The sequence below is a fragment of the Sinocyclocheilus anshuiensis genome, unplaced genomic scaffold (assembly GCF_001515605.1).
Source record: "Sinocyclocheilus anshuiensis isolate Anshui unplaced genomic scaffold, SAMN03320099.WGS_v1.1 scaffold1082, whole genome shotgun sequence".
Classification (NCBI taxonomy): Eukaryota; Metazoa; Chordata; class Actinopteri; order Cypriniformes; family Cyprinidae; genus Sinocyclocheilus; species Sinocyclocheilus anshuiensis.
In genome coordinates, this window is record NW_015542379.1 from 368,614 (window position 1) to 388,987 (window position 20,374).

The following is a 20,374-nucleotide window of genomic DNA, read 5'->3' on the forward strand; positions in this document are numbered from 1 at the left end:
TTGGGGGGTGGGGGGGGTGTAATTAAATTAAAATAATTGATTTTTATATTGTTTAAAATTCACTTCAGCATACAAAACAACACATTTTTTTTTTATTGTATTTTTAGACACAATAGTAGGTCATCACATTGCTGCTCATTTGCATAGTTAACTTTCTATCAACTTTGAATCACAGGACACGCCCACACGGAGTTGCCAACGGTTACCGTCACTCATGTTGCTGAGATTGAATATGGCTTTCATGTGCTTTGTGTAAATGTGTGTGTTTGAACAGCTGCTTTACCGTCAGTGCTCAGTCTATTAGACATGACAAGGTCAATGAGTCTCCGTGAGCTCAGTGATGTCAGACTCATGACTCAATGCTGATTGGATGTGCCGTCGTCACGGTTACAGTCGCAGATGCTGGGGTCACAGCCGGGCCGTGTTATGACCGCACTGCTGTAGGTTCACTGTGTGTGTTTATGAAGCTTTTCTCCTTCATCTCTCTGTAACACACTCTTCTCTGAAGAGCGTCAGATTGTCGTTTGACAGTTATGATCGGCTTGAGAGGCTCCAAGCAGCTTTGCATGGCAGGTTTCCATGGTAACAGATCTTTCTCCGCTGACGTACAGTATATGCCAGCGGTAAACAAAAATTATGACATTCCATCTCACACTCATGCAATATGCAAACACACACACGCGCACACACTAATACACACACACACACACGTGCACGCACACACACACTAATACACACACACTCACTCTCACACACACACACTCACAGAGCTGCATCTGCATTATTGCATGATCATAATGCTAATTATCCCCACTAATATTCAAGCACAAGCTGTTTTATTCATTTGAATATTTTTAATGCTCATTGTCATGCATTTGATGCGTCCTGCTTATACATATGTATGCAGCATAACCTGATGTGGTTTGATTGAGTGAATGTGCTTACATTACAGTACCATGTTACTTTCTAATCATGCACTGTTATGATTTTACTGGACACATGATAGAAACGTGGTACTTTTTCATGATACATGAATATGGTAATAATTCAGTAGCATGGTAATGCAGTGGCCTTAAAATGTAATCGGACAATTGTAACTTTGCAGTATTTAATAAAATATCAAAAGTTTCATTTCTTAATGCAAAAATAAATAAATAAAACTTATACACACTACTGTACACAGGTTTTGGGGAGTCAGTAATATTTTAAAAAAGGTTTTGAAAGAAGTCTTTTCTGCTCACCAAGGCTGCATTCATTTTCTTAAAAATACGGGAAAAATAATTAATATTGTGAAATATTATTACAAGTAGCTGTTTTCTATGTGAATATCTGTTAAACTGTAATGTATTTCTGTGATGCGCAGCTGTATTTTCAGCATCATTACTCCAGTCTTCAGTGTCACATGATCTTCAGAAATCACTCTAATATGCTGATTTACTGCTCAAGAAACATTTCTGATTATTATCAATGTTACATTTATTTGCCAACAGTTGGCAAATAAACAATTTACTGACCCCAAACTTGTTGCTAATATATTAATGATGATTATGATGAACTATGACTTCATACAGTCGTATTTGTAAGTATTGTGTGAGAATTGGATTGTAAAATAATGAAAGATTGTTTTTGTACAGCCTGAGGTTATTAGTGTTTATGCTTCAGTCAGACTGCTTCAGGTGTTTGTCGACAGTCACACTGGCCTCTAGTGGCAGCAGACACAACAACACTATACATCATTCACTGAGAACATAAAGGATCTATAAAGCACACAGTATAGGGGAAGTTCACGTGTCCTGCAGTCTGACCTCCAGCATATTAATATAGACTTATACTTGCATATAATTTTAACATCTAAAATCTTGATGTGATTTAAAAAAAAAAGAAAAGAAAAGAAAGGTAGCTCATTAAAGGGTTTTGTTTTACCCATAACTCTTTGCTCCACACACTGTGAGGCTGTGAACTGCTCCATCTGCTGAGTGCTTTACTGTAATAAACTCTGATACGAGAGACTCTGTTTAATTGATCTTTGATGCTGTAAAGAGCCTGTGAGTCACAGATGAGATTCTCCATAATTACACTCTTACAGTGAGACGGAGATACAGAGACACGAGAACACACACACACACACACACACACACACACACACACACACTACAAAGACACAGAGGGACTGAGAGAGGAGGCTCTGCTGGTAGTGCTGGAAGTATGTGTGTGTGTGTGTGTGTGAATCTGGTCACTGATGCTCGAGGCTATAGATTCATTCATCAGAAACATGAGCTCTCACTACAGCTACATCCTGTGACCCCTCTGACCCCCGTGACCTCTGTGACCCCTTTATCTCATGTGGACTGATGGCTGTACTGGGCCAGACTTACTTTCTTGTGTTTATAGACACAGATCAAATAAACTCTTTTTTTCAGCTATATAATATTCAGTATTTCATAATATATTACTTTTTATTACTTGTTATTATTAATGTATTAATTGTATTAATTGCTCTATATGTGTGTGTGTGTGCGTGCGTTTTATTATTATGTATTAATTGTATTATATTACATATTCAATGTTATATAGTATAATAACAACAATTCACTACTCAATTTCACTCTAAAGTTCACATAATGTACATTCAGCTAGTTATTCTCACAAAATAAACTCTTATATATATATATATATATATATATATTAGTGTTGTCAAAGTTAGCGCGTTAACGCAGGCGATTAATTTTTTCAGTTCAACGGTTTCAGTTAACGCAGGGGCGGGGCTAGGGTTGGCCACCCCACTCACAACTGCTGATTCTGTTCTCATTTATTTATTTTTTTTGACAAAAATTGCATTTATTCAGTCGCAGAACGTCTTTATGATCACATCAAACCGGAGACGTTTCAGACGCGGAAACGGTACTGTGGTCGCAGCACGTGATCTTCAATTGCACACACAAAGACACCGGCGCGCGCTGTAGCCTGTATCTTTTCATGTCAAAGCGGGAAAGAAACTACAGTACGAGAATGCAATGTTGTAGTTATGTCGTCAGTTAAGTCATGAAGTTACCAAAAAGGCGATTAAAGATGCCTTAAAAGTAATTTAAGAAAATGTAAGTCTCTGTTTTTCCAAACCGTCCTGGAGCTTGCCTCCCCTCTCCCTCATCTAACACACCCGATTCAACTCGCCAGTTAATTGGTAGAGACTTTAAGACCTGAAGTGGGTCAGAAAAGGTAAAGAGATGTGAGAAAATACAATACGTGTCAGATCCGAGTCATGTTCAGCAGCGGCAGCTCTTAAAGTAATAGCAGCCAAAAAACCTAATAACCAGCTGCTGTGATGTCTGTTCATCAAAGAACATAAGAAAAAAAGAGGAAATTAATCATTTTTGTAGCTTTAAGGATTCATCTACAGTATATTTAATTTAAAATGTTGTGTTTGATAACTTTATTAAATTTCTGTATGTTTTAGTAGTGTAATAAGTGTTAAAAATCGATAGCTCTCAATTATACTGTAATGTTGATTGGCTATAGTCAATGGGTAAATATTAGGGAGAAAAACAATTTCATAGAGACATCTGTAGTATTGGTATCAGTGATACTGGCCTTCAGTCATAAAAAGATGCCATTATACAAATATAAAAAATATACTGTCTTTATGTTGTTTCTACATTAATTTAAGGATTGAATGTGAAATTATTGCAATAAAATAAATGTAAAAAAAAAAAAAAATTTGTAATGTTAGGTGGACAATCGCGAAATTTAATTTCAGAAAAAATGTGCGATTAATTAGTTATTTTTCTAATCAATTGACAGCACTAATATATATATATATATATATAATTCCGTATTAAAATCTCATGTAGATCTAGATTTATTTCATGTAGATCTCATGTCATTTATCGCATGTAGATTTGTTTATCTATCATTTATCTAAGGCAGGTGTATTTATTGACTGACATGTCAAAATGAACAAATATTGTGTAATAAAATTTAATTAATAATTAAATGACTTTGTGGTCCAGCTGAAGCTGCAGTGTTCGTAAGGTGATGTGAAACTCTCAGACTGTTTGTTCAGTCTGTGTCTGCATCTGTTCCCGTGTTTCTGCTAGATAAAGCGGTTCAGATAAAGCTCAGGGTCAGATGACGACACTGCCACAGAAATCAAACATGCTTCCACTCTCATTCATGTCTCTGTGTGGGTTTATGTGTGTTTTCCTTTGATTCCCGTGAGCCAGTCTCATACGGGACGTCCCGCGTTCCCTCTCGTCCGCATGAGGATATTTCAGTATCTTTATGAAGCGTCTGGCTCGTCTGCAGCTCCTCTCATTACACGCAGGATGAGCTTCAGTCCCTCAGGCGCTCACAGAGACTTCATTGGATTGAGTTACGGCCCGCAGGGAGTTTCTGCTCAATAAAGCACAAAGTCCAATGTATGGACTGCTAGTCTTACAAGGTCATGCTGGGTCAATTTTCTTCAAAAATCTATTTCTGGATAGCAGTGACATGCTCGAGGAATTACAGGTCACTTGTGGATTTCATTCCAACATTTTATTATCATTTTCAACCTTAAATATTGTTTCAAGCTTAAATCATTTTATTATATGAGAAAGAAGAGAATGCATCATAATTTTCAAAAGGTGGAAAGCAAAAACAAAAACATTTCATTTATATATTTTTTGGGGGTGTCACTTTATTTTAAAGTGTCTTTGATAAAGTATAAGTATACAATTAAGTACATAATATTAATTAACAACATGCACTGTGGGTTAACATTAGCATTTGGTTAAGGGATTGCTTGTAATTATGCATTATTTACTATTATTACTATAGTAAGTATATTTAACGTGTAACAATGTTACCTTATTTTTTTAAATGTTATTTTTATGAAATAGTTTTAGTAAATATAAATTAATATAAAAATGTATTTTGAATGATTTCACTTATTAAAAAAGGTTTAAAATATGTTTAAAACAGTTTAGAATAACATAATATAATAATAATAATAATAATATTTTGTAATAACTAGACATTGCTCAGCCTAATAAATGACTACTTGTCAAAACAATGGACATAAAGCTTAAATCATTTCATTATTCGAGAAAGAAAAAAAAAACTTGCTAAATGATACGAGAGACAGAAGGTGCGTCCCAAATCGCATTCTTATGCACTATTCTATGACGTCTTGTAGTATAAATAGTGCGAGTAGTGTGTTCACACTGAAAATTCCAAAAAGAAAAAGTGCACTTTAAATACCCAGATGATGCACTTAAATAACCGAAAAAACTCAACTGTCGCAGCTTTAATTACGTTGAGAAGGGGAAGGGGCTATGAGACTCTGATTATTAACAACAAAATAACCTTATATAATTCATACACTACATGGTTGAGTGCATAAGTACATAGTGTATAAGTGCATAGTGTATAGGGCGTCATTTGGGACGCAGTTAGAGATCAGTTATGCAGTTGAGCTGTCATTATATGAATATGTGACATATCAACAGTAGTGTACTTTGTGTTTCTGCCGTTATGTGACACATCACCAGTAGTGTACTTTGTTTTCTGCTGTTACAGTGCAGTTTGATGGCGTAGAGAAGGATCTGAAGTGTCGTCCTCTGCAGCGGCACTCGAGCGGGAAGATGAGCTCCACCGAGCCGAGCGTGGGCGAGCGCATCGACCCGGCCGTGCCTCTGGAGAGCCAGTTGTGAGTTGAACCCACAGCAGACGCTTGATGAAGGCTCTGCCGCTCTTCCTCACTCACGCCTGTCATTCTGTGCTCTACAGCTGGTATCACGGAGCCATCAGCCGAACGGACGCCGAGGCTCTGCTGCGCTTGTGTAAAGAGGCCAGTTACCTGGTGAGGAACAGCGAGACCTGTAAGAACGACTTCTCGCTCTCGCTCAAGTAAGAAGCTCATCGTCACACACACAGATTACTCTACAGCCACTAACAACTAGGGCTGGGACAATAAATCGATGCATCGCGAAGCGAGTAATTGTTCTGCTTCGATTCTGAGTAGGGATGTAACGATTCACTCGACTCACGATTCAATACGATTTACGATTTGATTTTCTCACTATTTTTTTTTTTTTAAAGGGGTCATATGATGCTGCTAAAAAGAACATTATTTTGTGTATTTGGTGTAATGAAATGTGTTTATGCGGTTTAAGGTTAAAAAAACATATTATTTTCCACATACTGTACATTATTGTTTCTCCTCTATGCCCCGCCTTTCTGAAACGCGTCGATTTTTACAAAGCTCATCGTTCTGAAAAGCGAGGTGTGCTGTGATTGGCCAGCTATCCAGTGCGTTGTGATTGGCTGAATACCTCAAGCGTGTGACGGAAATGTTATGCCCCTCACCATACTGTGATGATGCCCTGTCCGGCCGGAGCGACGAGACAAAAACATTAAAACCCATTATAAACGAGGCATTCGTTGCATCCAGTGGGGACATAATTACTGATTATAATGACTTATACTGTATTTTTATGCGTTGCGTTGCATCGCGCCGCGCCTCGTAAACATAAAACCTTGTCTGCATTTGTGATCGGACAAATGACAAACTACAAATGCTACTCTACACTGCTCAAAACTCGTGTTTGAGATTGAAGACATTATACAATAAATTCAAAGGTGTCCTTTTATTAGGCTATAGCTGCATGTTTATTTGTGAAATTGAAATATAACAAAACTAAATTGACATTTTAAAACAAACAGTTCATTCAGTTTTAGCACTTTGTTAGCATGTTCCTAGTATATTTTAGCACATTGCTAAGTAGAGTTGTCATGCTAACATGAATGCAATGCGTGCAATGAATAAAAAAAATAATTAAAATAAAATATATAAATTAAATAAATACACTGATTAAATGAATGAATGAATGAACTGAATGCATTGAATAAATGCAATGAATAAATAAAAATAAATACATTAAATAAATACACTGATTAAATGAATGAATGAATGCATTGAATAAATGAAAATAAATAAAATGAATAAATGAAATAAATATACTGATTAAATAAATGAATAAATGGAATGAATACATTAAATGAATGAATAAATAAACAGTGCATTGAATAAATTAATGCAATGAATAAATAAAATAAAAATTTGTTAAATGAATAAATGAAATGAATACAATGATTAAATAAAATAATGAATAAATAAAATGAATACATTAAATAAATGAATAAATGAAATGAAAACAAAAAATATATAGTATAAAAATACAATGAATAAATGAAATAAATGCATTGGAATAAATTAATTAATTAAAATAAATGCAATTTAGGAAATTAGTTGAGTGTAAATGGTGCACAACCCTGTTTTTCTTTATTGTGCTTAGATTAGAATGCACCTTTTTTCATGCATAATGTTATTTGAGGTCTAATGTTGTCTATATGATCATTTCAGTGGTGGGTCCTAAACATAACCACAAAAGTGAAGGGCAAGTTAAAATGATTTTCTGTGATGATCAGCAGCTGTCATCTGTAGCATGTCTCTAATAGACGTTAAATCATGTTGTGGACTGAATTATTTATCCGGTGTCATGAGAGCCGGTCTGAACACAGAAGCAGTGTGAGTCGAGGAGTCTGTGAGGGTCTGTGTCTCGTCATGAGTGTTGTGCTAAAGCAGAGCACAGTCCGTCCGCAGAGACTCTTACATGCAAACGATCCATGTCTGAGTCTGCTGAAATATTAATGCTGCTATGAAACGCTCCTGTCTGTGCGCAGCATCACTGATGAGACACCTGACCATAACACCGCTCTTTCATTGTTGCTTCATCTATGAATCCTTAACATGTTGCTAAGATAATGAGGTGATGCTCTAATTAACAAAAGCACACAAATAGTGCATTTTAATTAAGCTGAGGTGCCTTTATTAGTGCTTTTTTGTGTTGAATGTAGGGCAGCCATCAGTCCTGACACTCATTTGTCCTCCTTTTAACATCTATATTTTATACTTTAGACAATAGTTTATAACAAATAAATAAAAATGTTTAATGTTAATGTTAAGTGGCATACTTTTTATACACAATATTGTCAATATGGCCGGTTTTGCTCTATTTTGTCAATCGTTGTGTGATTGTTCAACACACTGGTGTTTCATTCCTGAATAATGAGGTGTTTTCGAACATATTGAGAAAGAAAGAATACAATGAATAAATAAATACAATTAATAAATACATTAAATAATTAAATACAATGATTTAAAAAATGAATAAATTAAATGAATACTTTGAATAAATAAATACAATTTTTAAAAACAAATAAATGAAATTAATGCATTGAATACAATGAATAAATAAATGAATGCATTAAATAATAAATAAATGAAATTAATATTTTGAATAAATACAATTATTAAAACAAATAAATGAAATGAATGCATTTAATACAATTAATAATTTAATAAATGAATGAACAAATAAATAAAAAGAAATAAATACATATATAAATAAATGATATGGATAAGTGAGTGAGTCAATGATTCAGTAAGCCTAAGCGCTTAGACAGTTGCTCAAATCAAAACTGCATACTAGTATACTACTTTCTTTACTAATATCTTTTTATGGCATAAATAGTAAGAGTAATATTCTGCTACCTGATTCTGAAATCAGCAAGTCGCTTGCTTCATTCAGCTAATTGAACGAATCGGTTGAAACAGTGACTCACTTTGTAAGACAGTGATTTGTCACCCACTGGTGGTTTTAGTTTCATATTTAAAGTATGTTTCATAGTTCTATATTTTCTGTTTAAAACATTAATCATAACTTTATTTGCACAATTAGTGAAAATGCATTCATTACATCTCTGAGATGCATAAATATATACAATGCATAAAACAATGCGTTAATACGTCCCACTTTAATAAATAAGTGCCAATAAATTATAATGCGTTATTAATAATAATAATAATAATAATAAATGCCACTGCAGATGCAGCTTCTGTGCAACTTCTGCAGTGCAAAGATGGATTTTGTTGATATTGATTGATTATTCTAATTGTGTTTATTGAATAAATATATGAATTTTTAGGATTATTTTTCATGTCTGAGTCTTTGCATGATGCTCTATAACGGCGTCTGTAGGTGGTTTGCTCATGAAACGGAGCGATTGTCTGAGTAGATCTGTGGACAAGTGAAGTCCAGTCTCTTAAAGATCTTAAAAGGCAAAGAGGCTTCAGCGGTGGCCTGCTTTATGGATGAAGGGAGTGAAATAAATCTCCTCTGAATGGAGGGAGAGTAAAAGTTTATGAATTAGCAGTGCATTAATGTGCATCCGCAGCAGGGCCGTGAGCGCTGTGAGCGAACGGAGAACGGGTCTCTGCTCAAACACACTCTTTGGGCTTGTAATTTAAACACACATGATCAAACCCAGCTCTCATATGCATTTACTGCTCATCTCTACAATAAAAGCAGCAGCAGGTTATCAGCTTCCACAGAGTTATCTTTATAAAACATCAATCTGCTCAGGTTTAATTAACATCTAAAGCTTTGCTCTGCACGCTAATAAAGACTGTGTTTTAATAAAGAATTGTTCTGGGTGAAATGCAAGTAATGTTAAAAATATATGAATGTATGTGTGTTATAAATGAATAATAAATTACATTAAATAATAAATAAAAAAATACATTTTTTCCTGTGGTTTGTGTGTAAATGTATATGTATTATTATGTATTTATTTGTATTTTTGTATTTTATTATTTTTGTATTATTTTATATATTACATTATTATTATTATAATTTTATATCTTATTTTATTTTATATACACTGCCATTCAAAAATTTGGGATTAGTAAGATGTTTAATATTTTTTAAAGACTCATTAAGGCTGCATTTATTTGATCAATAATAAAAAAAAAACTGTGAAATAATATCACAAATTAAAATAACGGTTTTCTGTTTTTATATACTTATTCCTGTGACACAAATCCGAAATTTCATCAGCATCATTACTCCAGTCTTCAGTGTCACTTGATCCTTCAGAAATCATTCTAATATGCTGATCAGCAAGTCGCTTGCTTCATTCAGCTAATTGAACGAATCGGTTGAAACAGTGACTCACTTTGTAAGACAGTGATTTGTCACCCACTGGTGGTTTTAGTTTCATATTTAAAGTATGTTTCATAGTTCTATATTTTCTGTTTAAAACATTAATCATAACTTTATTTGCACAATTAGTGAAAATGCATTCATTACATCTCTGAGATGCATAAATATATACAATGCATAAAACAATGCGTTAATACGTCCCACTTTAATAAATAAGTGCCAATAAATTATAATGCGTTATTAATAATAATAATAATAATAATAAATGCCACTGCAGATGCAGCTTCTGTGCAACTTCTGCAGTGCAAAGATGGATTTTGTTGATATTGATTGATTATTCTAATTGTGTTTATTGAATAAATATATGAATTTTTAGGATTATTTTTCATGTCTGAGTCTTTGCATGATGCTCTATAACGGCGTCTGTAGGTGGTTTGCTCATGAAACGGAGCGATTGTCTGAGTAGATCTGTGGACAAGTGAAGTCCAGTCTCTTAAAGATCTTAAAAGGCAAAGAGGCTTCAGCGGTGGCCTGCTTTATGGATGAAGGGAGTGAAATAAATCTCCTCTGAATGGAGGGAGAGTAAAAGTTTATGAATTAGCAGTGCATTAATGTGCATCCGCAGCAGGGCCGTGAGCGCTGTGAGCGAACGGAGAACGGGTCTCTGCTCAAACACACTCTTTGGGCTTGTAATTTAAACACACATGATCAAACCCAGCTCTCATATGCATTTACTGCTCATCTCTACAATAAAAGCAGCAGCAGGTTATCAGCTTCCACAGAGTTATCTTTATAAAACATCAATCTGCTCAGGTTTAATTAACATCTAAAGCTTTGCTCTGCACGCTAATAAAGACTGTGTTTTAATAAAGAATTGTTCTGGGTGAAATGCAAGTAATGTTAAAAATATATGAATGTATGTGTGTTATAAATGAATAATAAATTACATTAAATAATAAATAAAAAAATACATTTTTTCCTGTGGTTTGTGTGTAAATGTATATGTATTATTATGTATTTATTTGTATTTTTGTATTTTATTATTTTTGTATTATTTTATATATTACATTATTATTATTATAATTTTATATCTTATTTTATTTTATATACACTGCCATTCAAAAATTTGGGATTAGTAAGATGTTTAATATTTTTTAAAGACTCATTAAGGCTGCATTTATTTGATCAATAATAAAAAAAAAACTGTGAAATAATATCACAAATTAAAATAACGGTTTTCTGTTTTTATATACTTATTCCTGTGACACAAATCCGAAATTTCATCAGCATCATTACTCCAGTCTTCAGTGTCACTTGATCCTTCAGAAATCATTCTAATATGCTGATTTGCTATTAAAATAGAAATATTTTGTAACAATATACACTGATGTTTATAATTTTGAGAAATCAGCTGTTTGAAATTTCAACAATATCTCACAATTTCTCCTGTATTTTTGATCAAATAAATGCAGCCTTGGTGAGCAGAAGAGACTTCTTTCAGAAACATGAACAATCTTACTGTTCCCAAACTGTGTATGTATACAGAAACATTCATATTTGCTATTACAAAAGAGCTGCTCATTTTTGATTTTAGAGATATACAGTATATTCACATATACATGTACACTCTGTGAATCATATCAGTGAACACTCATGACATTGTCATGAACCGCAGTGAATCTTTCAGATATATGAAGTGAAATTAATCCTTGGATTAAAAGGGAAAATAATGATGAATTATCTGTTGATAAGAGCACACAGGCTTTGGTGGCTCTAGAACTCCTCAATGCCTCTCTCTCTCGCTCTCTCTCTCTCTCTCTCTCAATTTCAATTCAATTTAAGAGTGCTTTATTGGCATGACAAAAATTATACATTTGTATTGCCAAAGCAATTGCAGCTGGACTGCTTACAAATAGTACACATATGTATTAACAGAAAGAAAAAAAAATAATAACAATTGTAATAATAATAATATATAAAAAGTATTAAGCATGTAGTGCAAAATGAATTACTAATGTATGTAAGTATATAAACTAGAAATAAAAATAAAATAAGGGATTAGACATATTTACAGAAGCAAAATGTACATCTAAGTAATATAATACAGTAATATGGTATAATATAATGTAGATGTGCTGGAAACATCAGATCAGGGCAGGGTGAGTGTTTTCTCTTCTATGGTGACAGGCAGACACATATTGAGCAGCAAACACACAGCAGTTCTTCTGTTCTCCTAACAGATACGGCACTTTCTCCTGGTCTGAAAGAGTTTTAAATGTCTGATGGATCTCAGAGAAGCTTCTGGCTCTCTCTCTCTCTCTCTCTCTCTCTGTCTCTCTCTCTCTCTCTCGCTCTGTCTCTCTCTCTCTCTCTCGCTCTGTCTCTCTCTCTCTCTCTCGCTCTGTCTCTCTCTCTCTCTCTCGCTCTGTCTCTCTCTCTCTCTCTCGCTCTGTCTCTCTCTCTCTCTCTCGCTCTGTCTCTCTCTCTCTCTCTCGCTCTGTCTCTCTCTCTCTCTCTCGCTCTGTCTCTCTCTCTCTCTCTCGCTCTGTCTCTCTCTCTCTCTCTCGCTCTGTCTCTCTCTCTCTCTCTCGCTCTGTCTCTCTCTCTCTCTCTCGCTCTGTCTCTCTCTCTCTCTCTCGCTCTGTCTCTCTCTCTCTCTCTCGCTCTGTCTCTCTCTCTCTCTCTCGCTCTGTCTCTCTCTCTCTCTCTCGCTCTGTCTCTCTCTCTCTCTCTCGCTCTGTCTCTCTCTCTCTCTCTCGCTCTGTCTCTCTCTCTCTCTCTCGCTCTGTCTCTCTCTCTCTCTCTCGCTCTGTCTCTCTCTCTCTCTCTCGCTCTGTCTCTCTCTCTCTCTCTCGCTCTGTCTCTCTCTCTCTCTCTCGCTCTGTCTCTCTCTCTCTCTCTCGCTCTGTCTCTCTCTCTCTCTCTCGCTCTGTCTCTCTCTCTCTCTCTCGCTCTGTCTCTCTCTCTCTCTCTCGCTCTGTCTCTCTCTCTCTCTCTCGCTCTGTCTCTCTCTCTCTCTCTCGCTCTGTCTCTCTGGCTCTGTCCTGATCATGCTTTGTTCGTGTTTCTGATACAATAAGAGCAAAATCAAATCCTTAAGAGGAAGAGAATAGCAGTCTTTCCATATTTCCATATTGATGCACTTGAGCTTTTTTTCTAGACATTTCCAGTGACCTCAGACGTGTGAGTGTGTGTGTGTGTGTGTGTGTGTGTGAGTGTGTGTGTGTGTGTGTGTGCGTGTGTGTGTGTGAGTATGAGTGAGTGTGTTTGGATGAGGAATAGCTGCAGTGTGTTTTGTGTGTTTGTGTGTTTGCGTCGGTGCTGACGGCTCTCAGGGGTTCGTGCGGCTCAAATGTTTTATCGTCTCTCTAATGTTGATGAAGAGTCATTAATGAAAGGCAGCTAATCAGCCGGAGAGCAATGGGAGTCCTAAACTGAAATGGGTGGAGGAGTTGATTTATATTTAATGATAGCAAAGATAATGACTCTGAAGTATATTCTTACTAGAGAACTTTCACTTAGAGATTTATATATATATATAGAGAGAGAGAGCGAGAGAGAGAGAGAGAAAGAGAGAGCGAGAGAGAGAGACAATTTGATGCTAGATGCAAAGAAATTAAGTAATACTTATACATTTATACTTATAAATAATAAATTGAATGTTAAATTTAATGCATTTAATGTTCGTAAACTAATGTATAATATAGAAACTAATAAATCATGTGTTTATATATGTATATATATATAATTTAGTTTATATTTTTTTATTATATTATATTGCATCTTGTTTTCATTTTATTTTTATATTATACTTTATTTAGTTTTATTGCTTTTTTTATTTAGTTTTATTTTCAATTACTTTTTGTATTTTATTTTGTTTATTTTACTTTATTTTTTGTATTTTATTTAATTTTGTTTTATTGTATTTTGTTTTATTTAACTTTTTATTTTACTTAACTATTTTTATTTAACTTTTTTACAGTTTTTGCTTTTTATTTGTTTTTTATTCTATTTAAAATTTATTTCTATATTTTTATTTTATTTTTAATCTGTTTTTTACGTTTTAGTGCACAATGCTAGGGAATTGCTGGTGGTTGCCAGAGTTGGTTTGGATGGTTTGTATTCTGGACTTTTGTTAAGCGGTCACTTGATAGTCCAGATCAAAAGAGCCTCAAATCTCTATAATATTCTGGTCTCTACATACGACTCACTTTATTTCTTACGATTAGGCCTTTGTTCAAAGCCTCAGCTGTTTGTAAGGGTAATAATCAGCACTACTAATAACAGCTTGCAGTCTTTACCACCAAAGCAACACCTCAAAACATCAGCCTGAGGTGTGTGGCTTCCTTGGCTTTTAATTTGCTTTGCATTCAGAGCCCCATTGAAACCCGACAGCGTTTAAAAGGCAGTACGGCTGCGCACATTAAAGCTCGCCACTCTCCAGCCCTACATTTCACTGCCACGCGTGATGCATTTGCTAATGAACTGCACCAGAGTGCTGCTCTCTGACAACTAATCACAGATTGTTTTCTTCCCCTCTTCCCATTAACCTCCCTCTCTCTGCTGCTCTACCTTTGTTAATCGCTCCCTGCTCTCCATCTTCATCTACGTGTTCTCTTCTCTCTCTCTGCAGGAGCAGTCAAGGCTTCATGCACATGAAGCTCTCCAGGACCAAAGACAGCAAATACGTACTGGGTCAGAACAGCTGCCTGTTCGACAGCGTTCCCGAGATCATCCACTTCTACTCCAGCCGCAAACTACCAATCAAAGGGGCCGAGCACATGTCCTTGCTGTACCCCGTGGCCATCCGGACACTATAGAGGCAGAAACGCTGCCGAACCAGGACATTTGTTCAGCGTTTACAAGACAACGACAAACTAAAGTGCTACTGAGATCCCAAAGGCAAAAAGGGAGACTCCTGGACGCCTCCTTCGTCTCATCTCGAGGAAAGCAGTTTCTCTGCAGCATTACGTCCTTCAAATGCCTTCTTCATGATTCCAGACCCATTTTCTTCCCATAAGTGGATTTTTAGTCTTAGACCTGCACCCACACTTTATCTCCACTGTTACACACTGTACAGAAACCCGAAACATCGCTCGGACTTTACTATTCGGATGTTTATAGTTACGATTTCTGGACATGTGAATCATTAGACGTTCTCGGACATCAAAACGCCACAGTAAATGAACAAAGACACTGAATCGTACTGTAGCGAAACCTCATTGTCTGGACTTTCTGTGACGGTATTGTCAGTCAGTTGGGTTCGGTGAAATATTAATCGTTAAGAGTGAACATTTTCAGATCATACAGAAAAATAAACTCCAGAAGACTGAAATCGAGCGTTCTGCATTTTCCAGTTAGACCCACAGATGTAAAGAGCAATCGCTACGCAGACAGATTCATTAAGTCCCTTAAAATAACAGTAATAGCGCAGAGCGAGAGGAGAAGAGATGGACGGTGCCATTAAAGTGCACTTGGACAGGCGGCTATGCAGAACAGCGTGAAAAAGGACCTCTTAATTTAACGTTCAGAGAGAGTCACATCATACACCAGAGTTTAGAGTGATCTTGACCAAGGAGAATGAAATATTCCTGTATTGTCTACCTCAGAAAATCAATTTCGTTCGTCCATCCGCCGGTCGATAAGGTACAGTGACGTTGCAGATATTGATCGGTTTAACTCTTTCCGTCTCAAATTCCCAGCACGTTTTGCCTTTTGGTTCGAGAATAGCTTCTTCTTCTCCCGATCGCAATCAGACCTTCATTTCTATGCTGTTGTGACTCTGTTTGGTTAATGCCTTATACTGTAAATGCATGGTTTAAAAAAGAAAACAAATGGAGAACGCTGTCGTTCTGTTCTCGATGAATGTTTAGTAGCTGTAATTTATTATGGAGAAAAAAAATAATGCTATTGCTGATATTTTAGTTCAGCTAAGACAATGTTCTCAGCCTGTGTGTGTGTGTATGTGTGTGTGTGGGTGTGTGTGTTTGTGAGTCATATATCTGACCTTACGTTTCTTTGCGATTGTCCCCGTCCGAAAACTCTGATTGGACGCTGTTTGCCATGGAAACCATTTAGAGCAGTTCAGCCAATCAGAGTGCAGATTTGTCCTGACCCTTCCTCTGCCCTCTGGTTTTCCTTGTTTGCCATCATCCAGTTTCTTTTGTGTCCAGTTTCTTTCTTGTTTTTTTTTCTCTCTCAGTGTGTTTGTTTAAAGCATGATGCCCGACACAGTTGTGGTACAGATATAAAGCCTGTGTGTTTGGTTTACCTTCATGTATTGTCGTGTTGTTTTCAATGCTACAGCTAAGACTTTTATTTTGTTTTTATTTTTTATTTATCATTTCCTCTCTGGCACACTTTTTGTGATCTTTCAACCCTTAAAGGGACAGTTCCACCTCCAAAAATGAAAATTGTCATCTTTAACTCACCTTAATGTCATTATTTTGCTGAATGTCTTCGGCTGTTCTTTTCCATACAGTGAGAGTTAATTGGGAAAGAGGCTGGTCGACTTTTGAAAAAATATATATATACATGTTGTGTGTCCACTGTCAAACTGTCAAACTGTGAATGCTCTCCACAGCAGCTCATTATGAACTGGCGTATGTATTTTCAGTCATTCTGTAGCTATTGAAGCAAAGCTCTCTTGAAGTACCTGCGGATCCCCAGGAGTGTCGCATATGAGTGTTTGCTGGAAATACGTTTGTGTTTCTGTCAGACGGGCTCAGGAGAGAGAGAGCAGACACACAGAGACTGTTCTAGAAACATGCTTTAATAAGAGAGCAGAGAGCACAGGTCAGTGCACTCACACACTGTAGAGGAGAAAAGATGAAGAGTAGAAGAGTCTCGCCTGCTCAGAAACACGTCTGAGACGACTACAGGACCCAGACGATACACTGAGAAAAAATGTGTCCCTGCAGCACAAAAGCAGTGTTAAGTCGCTGGGGTATATTTGTAGCAATAGCCAACAATACATTGTATGAGTCAAAATGATTGATTTTTCTTTTATGCCAAAAATCATTAGGATATTAAGTAAAGATCATGTTCCATGAAGATATTTTGTAAATTTCCTACCGTAAATATATCAAAACTTAATTTTTGATTAGTAATATGCATTGCTAAGAACTTCATTTGAACAACTTTAAAGATGATTTTCTCAATATTTTGATTTTTTTGCACCCTCAGATTCCAGATTTTCAAATAGTTGCATCTCAGCCAAATATTGTCCTATCCTAACAAACCATACATCAATGGAAATATATTTATTCAGTTTTGAGATGGTGTATTTCAAATAATTGACCCTTATGACTTTTTTGGTCCAGGGTCACAAATAATGGTTCATTGAATTTACACATTTTATTTTTGAAGGTAAGTGGTTGCAATCTAGTTATTTTAGCTACATTTAAATAAACAAATTTAGTTGACTAACTTTCAACATTTTCTTTTTATATTATTATATGTAGCTAAAATACATTTTTTTTGCAACCACTTACCTTAAAAAAATAGCATCATGTTTTTCAGTGTAGGATAGATGTTTTTATCTCAGTGCTGATTGTAAAGATGTCCTACAGGAATCAGTGCAGTAACTTTCAAAGTCTTTGGAGATCTAAGTCTTACAAATGTATGAATATCATTGCATTGTACAACGACATCTACCAAGTGGCGTTCATTTTAAATAAATATGTCACAAGCAAAACCGTTCCAAAAAGTGATGTAAATGAGGTAAAACAGTAGATAAGACAAAACATCTCAATCTCAGAAATCTCAAAAAGAAGACAAAAAGTATTTGGATGCCTTCTGGTTGTCAAAACATTAGGAAACATTACTCTTAAAAATAAAGCTTATTTATTGTCATCTGTCGTTCCATGAAGAAGCTTTAATATCCATGAACCATTCCATCGCAGAAAAGGTTATTAAGACGATTAAAATGTTCTTCAGACTAAGAAAAAAAAAAGGTTCTTGTAAGAACTGATCACTGAAAGTGAAAAAAAAAAAAAACTTCTGGAAACCTTTATTTTTAGTTGTTGATCCTGTTTGTGTTTCTGAACGATCACTGCACCTCTATGACTTCAGACATTCACCAAAACACCAACTGATGCATTCAGAACTCAAGTGAGAGCTCAGAATTAATCTGTGCAGTGAAATCCATACATTTTTAACCATGATTTAGGTGTTGAAATATAAAGTTTGTTTTAGGACTTTATTTAAGGGATTGAAAAGACCGCTTACTGGTCATTAAACATTAAGATTTAAAGTAACATTTCTGTTCATATGCAAACAGACGAGATCAGGCGTGTTAGACAGTTGTTTAGAAGAGAATGAAACGCTGTGAGATTCTGAAGCGACAGAAGAGTAAAATAAAAGAGTAAGACACCAGGGGAACCAGAGAAAAGAGGACAGAAATGAAGACTGAAGGATGAGGGATGGAGGAGAGCAAATCTCTGTTGGCTTTAATGTCGTCAGTAGCTTTATTTCCTCTCGTCTGTGTGTGTGTGTGTGTGTGTGTGTGTGTGTGTGTGTGTATCTGTGTGTGTGTGTACATTTTTTTATATGCACTAAAATATCTGTACAGTTTCTCTCGGCAAATGTATATACTGAATGTATTGTTTGGGGACGTAGAGGCTTTGAGATTCTGACAAATAAAGTGTATGGGTCTAACTTAACCAGCTGTGCAGTTCTGTCAATTTATGCTTATATCTGGGGAGATATTTTATTTATATTTTTTATATAATATATATGTGTGTGTGTGTGTGTGTGTGTGTGTGTGTGTGTGAGAGTGTGTGTGTTGATCAGGAGTGTTTCAGATTTATGAGGAAGATCTTAAGGTGAAAATAGCAGTGAGTTATTTGCGCTCCCTCACGTGGGATATGAATGACGGGTCATCAGTTGCGAAAGCTTCTCCAAACAGTGGTTTGTGTTGTGAAATCAGTTTAATCACCGGATGGATTGTATTATTAAACACAAGAAGATTTCTCACTTTTCTAGTCGAGCCTGTATGGGTTGATCAGTGTGAAAATAACACAGGAACCAACCAGCAACGGGAAAAGCAGAACTGAGTTACTAGTAGACAAGCAAACAAATCCAGCGAAGGGTTTGTTCTGTCTGTGTTTGATTCCTTCTGCAGGCAGAGCATTACTGGAGCGTTCCACACACAGCAGACAGTGGAGACAATCTCACAGTGAGAGTTGATGTAAAAAATAACACTTTTATTCATCAAGGATGCATTACATTGATCAAAAGTGACAGTAAAGACATTTATAATGTAACAGTAGATTTATATTTCAAATAAATGCTGCTCTTTTGAACTTTCTGTTCATCTGTGAATAATATTATAGTATAGTATGATATTATTAATAGATACTATTATAGTTTTATTTTTCTTTTAAATTTCAAATCAGTTTTTATTTAGCCATTTTTACTTTAAAGTTTAGTAATTTAGTTTTTTGTAATTTTCAGTCGTGTTTTTTATATTTTTAGTTGCTAGTACAAGAGAGTTAAAATGAGAAGTGTTGCCTTAGCAACTAGCTGAAATAAAAATGTATTTTATTTAATATTTAATTTTACTTATTACTTTTTTTTAATGGTCTTAATTTTAATTTTAATTCTTAGTTTTAGATAACTATAATAACCCTGTTTTAGTATATTTGGTGCTTCAGAACATTATCTATCTATCTATCTATCTATCTATCTATCTATCTATCTATCTATCTATCTATCTATCTATCTATCAATCAATCAATCAATCAGTCAGTCATTCTGTTTGTAAACACAGACTCATTATCATAGATATTGCATATGTGTTGTTTGTTGTTGACTGTCATGTATTAATTATACAGTCTATCAAATGCATTAGAAAGAAAGAGTGTTGTGCGAGGAACTCGTGATGAATGCAATACAGATCTGAAGTGTGTGAGTCTCAATACTCTTTCATTCAGACATTAGAGATGTTCACTCAAGCATACGATCACATTATTGTAAAATAATGTCATGAATCTCGTGTAAAGTGCTGACTGCTGATGTGTGATGTCATGAAAAATGGTCTCCATAGCAACTCTCCTGAAGACACAATATATAGGTTATGTTTATGTATAAATGAACAGGAAGGCCGTGGCTGAATGCGATTTAAAATGAATCTGAATCCACACAGACTGAGTATCAGTGCACTGTCCTGTTTGTCTGGTGTCTTTACAGCCATCGTTGAGCAGATGAAAACACACGGCACCAGGAAACTATACAGGTGTGTGTGTATGTGTGAGTGAGTGAGAGAGAGAGTGTTTGTTTGAGTGTGTGTGTGTGTGTGTGAGAGAGAGAGAGAGAGAGAGAGTGTGTGT

At 35.5% G+C, this 20,374-nt stretch overlaps 1 protein-coding gene across 3 annotated transcripts in view; it reads left to right on the forward strand.

Annotated features, from left to right (window-relative positions):
• Positions 1-16,450, forward strand: part of LOC107692470 (SH2 domain-containing adapter protein F-like) — a 113,924-nt gene extending 97,474 nt beyond the window's left edge. For all 3 annotated transcript variants that reach the window (XM_016491527.1, XM_016491526.1, XM_016491528.1), the window contains 3 exons: positions 5,557-5,686; positions 5,767-5,886; positions 14,677-16,450. In XM_016491527.1, the coding sequence (XP_016347013.1) occupies positions 5,557-5,686; positions 5,767-5,886; positions 14,677-14,863 (437 nt within the window). In that variant the 3' untranslated portion in view covers positions 14,864-16,450. The remainder of the gene's footprint in view (positions 1-5,556; positions 5,687-5,766; positions 5,887-14,676) is intronic.
• The last annotated feature ends 3,924 nt before the right edge of the window (positions 16,451-20,374 follow it).